Source organism: Gossypium raimondii, chromosome 10, assembly GCF_025698545.1.
Source record: "Gossypium raimondii isolate GPD5lz chromosome 10, ASM2569854v1, whole genome shotgun sequence".
NCBI classification, from domain to species: Eukaryota; Viridiplantae; Streptophyta; class Magnoliopsida; order Malvales; family Malvaceae; genus Gossypium; species Gossypium raimondii.
In genome coordinates this window covers 54,877,924-54,885,576 of record NC_068574.1, presented here as the reverse complement: position 1 = coordinate 54,885,576, position 7,653 = coordinate 54,877,924, and the positions used below count along the sequence as shown (strand labels likewise).

The following is a 7,653-nucleotide window of genomic DNA, read 5'->3' as shown; positions in this document are numbered from 1 at the left end:
ATCAAGTAATTTATCATACCTACATTTAGCCCAAAGTCCCCCTTTATTTTGACAAGGAACCTAGAAGCCTGTCACCTCCCCGACACATAGAACCGTGTCTTTTGGCCATATTCTTTTTAAAATACCCAAAACCCCTTTCAAATTAAGCAGTCATTCAGTCTTTATATAATGTTTTTACATGTTATTAAATTGCTTTACATATATTTTTTTTATAAAATGTCTAAACTACCCATAACCCCTTCACACCCTTAAATAAGAGAATAAACGTGTTTCAACGCACTTCAACCCACATCCTCTTGTTCTGGTAACAATGTCGATACTAACCGAGCGAAGACTCAATCGGCATTAATTTGCTTTATATAGGCTTTGACTATTTGTGTATTTGTATTGTATTCATATTATTTCTATGTCATGCCATGTATTAATTATTTCACTATGTTGTATTTATATAATGTCTTAATTTATTCAAGTTTCGTATAATTTATGATAGTGATTCAAATTTTAACTATAAATTTATCTATTAAATAATTAAATCACAATATCTATTACACATTAATATAATTAATATCAATATTATATTCAAATTTTCAATCTAATTATCTGCAAAGGGTATATTCTAATTAAATTAAAACCAGACCCAAATTTTATCCTATGTATAAAGAATGATAAAACCTCCAATTATAATTAATAGCACAAGATCTCTTTCACTGGTGGAAATTCCCCAACGTTACAATAAAGCACAACTCAAGTAAATTATGTTTAGTGTGACTCTGTATCACTATCAAAAAAATGGTTTTAATTTGCCTTTCTAAACCCTATTTTTTTAGATTAAAATATTTCGTGACCCCAAAAAAGCCCCATGTTTTTGTCAAAAAAAAAAAACAAGTTCGTGAAAATAAATAGATTTTTATCTTTCGAACGTTTACATGCATAGAGCCAAAAGGTGGATGTTCAAGGATTTTGGCTCCACTTTTACGGCTGATTTCACATTCCCTTCAGAACATTTTAAGGTCTTTGTGCTTTGCTTAGAATCTAACTGTATAAAAAGGTTGATCCACTAACCATTTCTTTTGGCCTATCTGAGCCTTTTGGATTCATTTTTATCCTATGAAACAAAAATAGCAAACAGTATATTTCAACTCTTATAAAAGAAGCTGAAGAACCCTCCCATTTTTAGAATTTGGCAAAGGACAATAATGGAAGACCAATGGAGTCCACTTAGCTGGGGTTTTTGCTCTCAACAAGAGGTAGGCTCTTAGGGTAACTTGTTTTGAACAATGGGCATTTCTTGTTTTTGCTAAATTCTAACTTTTTTTGTGAAATTTCTATAGGGTTTGGATGAGTTAAAGCATACCCTTTTGTTTACAACCTGGGAGCTAGAGACCACTGTGAGATCAGCTAAAGAGGAGATTACTAAGAGAGAACTTGAATTGCTTCATCTCAAAGATGTTTTAACCAAGACAATGAAAGAGAAAGATGAAGCTCAATGTAGATGCCAGAAGCTTATGGTGGAGAAATTCATGCTTGAGCAACAATTGCAACACAAAGAGCAGCCAAAACAGCAACAAAACCAGCAAGACACTGCTTCACTGTCTGGTGTTTCTAGCAGTGAAGATGAATCCAATTCCAACATAAGCTTAGTTTCATCTCCAGGTTTGGACTCATTGCCACAACCATCTCTTCCCCAAGAAGCCTTGAAACTAGCAGCTAATAGGCCACTACCTGAGAAAGGGAGGCTGCTTCAGGCCGTGAAGGACGCCGGTCCGCTCCTTCAGAACCTTTTATTAGCCGGACCGCTCCCTCGATGGCAGCATCCACCACCTCAACTCGCCGCCATCGAGATCCCACCGGTGGCTATCTCTTCCCCTAGTCAGCAAGTTAATGGCTGTTTAAGCAAGAAGAGAGGTCCAGAGAACATTGAAGGCTTAGAATCTTCCCCTAACAACAAGCACCACAAGGTTGCTCTCTATTGAACAATTAATACCCAACTTCCATCCTTTAATTGTCTAATTAATGGCCATATTTTATGGTCTAATAGATAATCAGAATTTTGAAAGACTAGTCTTTTTTTGCCTTTAGGAAATCAAATACCCTGACTATCCCACCAATGCATTTCGATGGAGCCTTAGAAAAGTTAGAATTAGTGTCTTTAGTTTATGCTTGACTTTCCAAATTATGTATATTAATGGAATCCAACAAGATGTTCCAACAGTTCCAAATTTAAGAAGATTGTATGTTTCAATTGTTGAACTAATGTTATGGCTTGTGATATAATAGCATTCCCCTTTTCTTTTGCCTTTGCTTTTGTCTATATCAAAGTTGGTTAATGATGAGCAAGTCTGACCGATGTAAGCAATCATATAGATCTTCAAATATATTCCTTTTTTTCTCATTCCATGAAGCACACCTACCATGAATGGTGAATGTCTGCCATTAATAGCGCAACTAATATCATGACTATTGCATATATACGAACTCCATGAATATATCTAGCACGGCTTTGGGGTCAATGAGATTTAATTAAATTTGGGATTGAGTCGAGTCGAACTTTAAACAGAGCAAACCTCTCATTGCATTATTTTTTCAATCTTCATCTAAATTCTTATTTAAGGATATCGAGTTCTTTACTAATATATAGTTCTCTCTGCTATCATATTTGTTATAATTAAGAGAGGACTAGTTAACTATCCATAAACCGTAAATTACATGTATATAGATTCAATCAAACTTATAAATAATTTTTTCTTAAAATGAAAATTTTGGTTGAAATAATTACAAATATACATATAATAATAACATATATAAACAATCATGATAAACACGACGTGATCGAATACGTGATTTTAATTGCAATTTAAAATGGAAATGATGAAAAACATCAAGTATGAAAACATAGAAAAAAAATGGTAGAAAAAAGATAGTTTGCATCACATGGAGGGGTCAAGGTCATTGTTTACTTTAAGACCAATGAAGGTAGCAAATTCCAATTGCATCAAAAGCCATAATCATGCAAGGCACATGCTGGTTAGCGCAACATTCACCGGTTAAATGTCCCCACACGTTTTTGCTTTTTAGCTTTCCCGGGTCTATATCCTCCTTCATCATGGCCCAGTTTCTTCTACTCTAGCTTTAAGCTATAACTGTATGAGTTGGGTTATCTTTCAAGTGTGAAGACTCGTTTAAAATTTAAGAGAAGTTTAGTATAAATATTAGACTCGAAAATGAATTTTAGTAAAAAAAAGTTAAGTTCGTCTAAAATATGGTTAGACTTGAGCTTCAACATTAAGGCCCAAATCTGGTCCATGAACATATCTAATCTAAACACTACCAAATTTTTAAGGGCCGGACTATCCATTTGGTTTGGTAAGTTTGCTTCAATTTGAACTGGAATTAGAAAAAAGAAGTAAATTTTAATTTAAATCTCAAAATTCTACATAAATTTTGGTTTAATGTGTAATAGCATACATAAACTTTGATTTTGAGCAATTTTATACATGATATTTTTATTTGATTCAATTTTCACAAATCACTAAAACAATTATCAATATAACATCATTTTGCATTTACATATTGCATATACATGAATAATCATATTGATCCAATAAAAAATAATTTTTGTATTTATTTCTTTAAATACGCACAATTGAACAAAATCAAATTTTCATGTATACATTTGAATCCCAATCTAGTTTTCATGTGTACAATTGCATCAAATCAATGTTAATGTATCAAACGCACATTTAATCGTAGTTTATGTATAGTTTTGATATTTATCTCAAATAAAATTAGTATTTTATTTAAATTTAAATTTAATTATAAAAATATTTTAATTATTTTTCAAAAAGAAAGCCAAATATTTGGGCTATTTTGTTTTTCATTTTTGATTAAAATCATAGTATATTTGAAAGTCATGTGTGTTATATTAAATTTGAAGTCAAGTTGGGTTGAAGCTATAAATTGAAAGGAGTAAAGTTTTTTTTATATCAAACTAAATATTTGGATATTTCTTTTTAAAATTATCGAACTTTTTGTCACTCGATTTACCAAATGTTACCCATACCATTTTTTCTTTTTTGAATTATTTAGTTGGTGACTTTGAAACAGCTTAAAAGTCTCTCTTTCTCGTCAAGCCTAAAGTTGATTGACCACTATATAGAAATTTATTTATCAATGAATACAACACAAAAAGAAAATAACACTCATTTCCATTGCACTTCTCACTTACATTGAAAGCTACTTATATCATATAGGATCTTATAGGATCTCTAGAGGCCATTTAAATTGGGAGATAAGTGATAAACCCACACTAGTAAAGAAAAAATGAACTTTTTAAAAATTACTAATATTAAAATTTTATTATTTGAGAATAATATGATAAGTGATGGATGTAATAATAACATACATTACATTTCCAAGGAGATACAAATTTAAAAGAGACAATATTATTATGCAAAACAACCTATAACCTTCAAACATAAATAGTAAAATAAATCTAAAAACATTTTTAAAAATAACATACATGACAAAGAAGGATTGGGCTTTCTTTTACTTTTTAGTAAACTAGGCTTAAAGGATATTGAATCTACATATCCAAATGGGTAAACCCAATTTAAATGAACTTCTAAATAAGACTCAAATTTCCTTAAAAGGATACCTATTTTTTGAATTTCAAAATATTTTCTTAGATCTGCTATTAAATTAATTTAATTTAATTTAATTTCAATGAAGACTCACTTAAAAAATGAGAGGATTTGAACAAAAATATAAACTCGAAAAATGGACTTGGGAAAAAACATAAGGCCCATTTAAAAAACAGGTCAGGCCTTACAGTTTTTGCATGGGTTCGGCCCGAAATCACAAAAGGACAAAAAAAAATTTGCTATTTTTTGTTGTTTTAATGCTATTTTTTGTTGTTTTCTCATTATTTTATTACCATTTCACTATTATGTTACTACTATTTTCTTGTTATTGTTTGGATATTGTATAACACTTGTTTTATTGTTAATTTTATTATTATTTTAGAGGCATTTGCTTGTTAAGTTGCATCTGTCTTAATGCTATTTAAGTATACATATTTTTTAAAATTTATTTTCAATTTGTTCGGAAATATTTATTTTAGTATTTTTAGTATTTCTAATGTATTATACATATATTTAAAAAATTATAAAAAATTAATACGGGCGTGTCAAGCCGAGTCCAGGTTTAACATTTTTATCTGAACCAAACTTGAATAAAATTTTAAACCTATTTTTTAAACCCAACCCGAACCTAAATTTTTGGTTAGACCCACTGAACACATCAACCCCTCTAATACAACACACATCATTTTAAATTGAATAAGGCTTGGCCTTCCCAATAACTACTGACTAGATATTGGGCTCATACTATACCCTATAACTCTATATTTCACATAAATAAATAAGAACTTCAAAATTACCCTTTTTTAAAATTTAAAAAAAAAATACAGTTTACATATATGAGGATAATAGCATCAGTAAAGAAAATTAATCTAATGATAAATAGTGCATGATATTAATTATGATTAGCAATTGAGGATGCTAAGTGCTTTTCCTTGCTTTAAAGTATGAATTTGGAAGATTTCATCTTTTGTTTCACCCACCACTGAACTAAGGATAATACATTGGAGACTAGTAATCAAATTCAACAAAATTACAATAAATTTCTTTGCTAAATTATTCTTTTAAATATATACATACTCAACCTTTTAAAGTTGAATTTTTTCTTTAAATTTACTTTTTATTTACAATTTGGCCTTTAAAGTATATTTACTTTTTATTTAGTATTTAAAATTTTTTCTCTTAATTTGGTACTTAAAATATCTATCACTTCTTAATTTGGTATCTAAAGTATGTTCCGTTCTATTTTTTAATCCTTTATTTTATAGACATTAAAAAACTTGGATTGTCAATCACAAAATACCACATGGTGGCTTTATTTTTAAAAATATATATTTTCTTTTATTAAATGTACGTACACACTAAAAATATGAAAAATCGAAATTAATATATAAAAAAATTGAAATATATATAAAATTATAAATATAAAATTTACAAAAAAAGAAAAGAAATTAGTTGAAATTAATAACATTATTAAAAATGTAAAAAATATTTTAAAATAAGTTTACAAATACATTTTTTATAAAATTCTAAAAAGTATTTAAATTTCAAGGTTTTTGCAATTACTTGAAAATTAAATATATTTTAATTTTTATAAAATTTTAAATTTTAAATATTATTTTACATTTTATAATTTTATAAAAAATTAAAAAATATTATATATGATTTTTTTAAATTTTAAATTAATATAATATATAATATTAAAAAATAAAAAGGACATGTGGTGTATTTTAATAGCGTCATGTGACAAGTCAACACCCAGTCAACAGTCGGTCAACAATTGATCAAAGTCAATAGTATTTTTAATTTTTAATATTTTTATTTTAAATAAATTGAATTGTCACATGGTAGTTTTCATTGACCAAAACAAGTCACGTGTCACTTTTTCATTGGCCAAAGTGGCCTAACAGATTTTTTTAACGGTCGTCACAAAATGAACCACAAATAGAAGACATTGATATTTTAAGTACCAAATTGAAACTCAAAAAAATATTTTAATATCAAAATAAAAGAATAGGTATACATCGAGAGCTAAATCGTGAATTAAACTTTTTTTAGGATAATGTGAAGAAATATAAGTTTTATAAAAGATGGATAGAAAAAGAATGCAATTGGGGTTGGTTTTAGGTTTAAAGAGTGAGTTGTGTTCTAATTGGGGGCTAATCCATATTTAAAGTGAGTTGTGTTTTATTTAGGGAACACATATTTATCTAAATTTACCAAAGAAAAAAGGCCTTTGAAATTAAATTTTCATAAACATCTTTGAAATGTGCATTATTAGTTTATTTTTTAGGTTTTCAAATACATTTTAAAGGGTATTAGTTATAAATTTAACTCGAATTTTCAATACGTTCGGTAAAAGTATTATTTTTACATAAGCTTTAGTGTAAGCGTTAATTCAATCAGTAATATATAGCCACTTACATGACTTCTTTTTAGTAAAGAGAAAGAAGTTTTTTCACTTATTTTGAAGCGGTGTTATTTTTCATAAGGGTTATTAATTTTAATTTTAAATTTATACTAACTATTCTTTATTTTATATCTATCATAATACGTAAATAATAAATAAGCTCTTTTTTCCCTTATATTAATACACTACCAACCAAACATGGCATTATGTATAATCAGGATCGGCCCTAAGGTAGTTTGGGAGTGCGATCAACCAAGGCCCAGGGTTGGAAGGGACCCAAAAAAAAATTTCCTTCAACTTTTATTGTGGGAAAAGAAATTATCAATTAAGTCTTCTAATCAACGTTTCATTGCAGGCAAGAAAATAAAATAAAAGGAGTCTTTAATTCTTCGCCATAAACGTTTCATCTCCAACTCATTGACTTCTCCAAAGCTCCTCTAGTTTCCAATTTTCAGCTCCTACTATTAAAGCTAATGGAGAATTTCAATTTTAATGTAATAAAACGTATTATTTTAATAAAATTACTTATTTTATTGTATTATACTTTATAATTTTTTTGTAAAAAGGACTTCAATTTATTGTTTCTCTTAAGGTCTCAAAAAGTCA

General features: G+C 28.4%; 1 protein-coding gene across 1 annotated transcript; it reads left to right on the top strand.

Moving 5' to 3' along the window:
• The first annotated feature begins 935 nt into the window (after positions 1-935).
• On the top strand, positions 936-2,297 carry LOC105778655 (uncharacterized). Its single transcript, XM_012602396.2, has 2 exons — positions 936-1,247; positions 1,332-2,297. Exons 1-2 carry the CDS (start codon positions 1,197-1,199, stop codon positions 1,971-1,973), a joined length of 693 nt encoding a protein of 230 aa, XP_012457850.1. The 5' UTR covers positions 936-1,196; the 3' UTR covers positions 1,974-2,297.
• Positions 2,298-7,653: the final 5,356 nt, after the last annotated feature.

What these genes read in the sequence shown, in the direction of transcription:
- LOC105778655 (XM_012602396.2), top strand. Translation starts at nt 1,197, where the DNA reads ATGGAAGACCAATGGAGTCCACTTAGCTGGGGTTTTTGCTCTCAACAA. An exon ending in GTTTTTGCTCTCAACAAGAG is followed by an intron (nt 1,248 to 1,331) that starts GTAGGCTCTTAG and finishes AAATTTCTATAG; the next exon opens with GGTTTGGATGAGTTAAAGCA.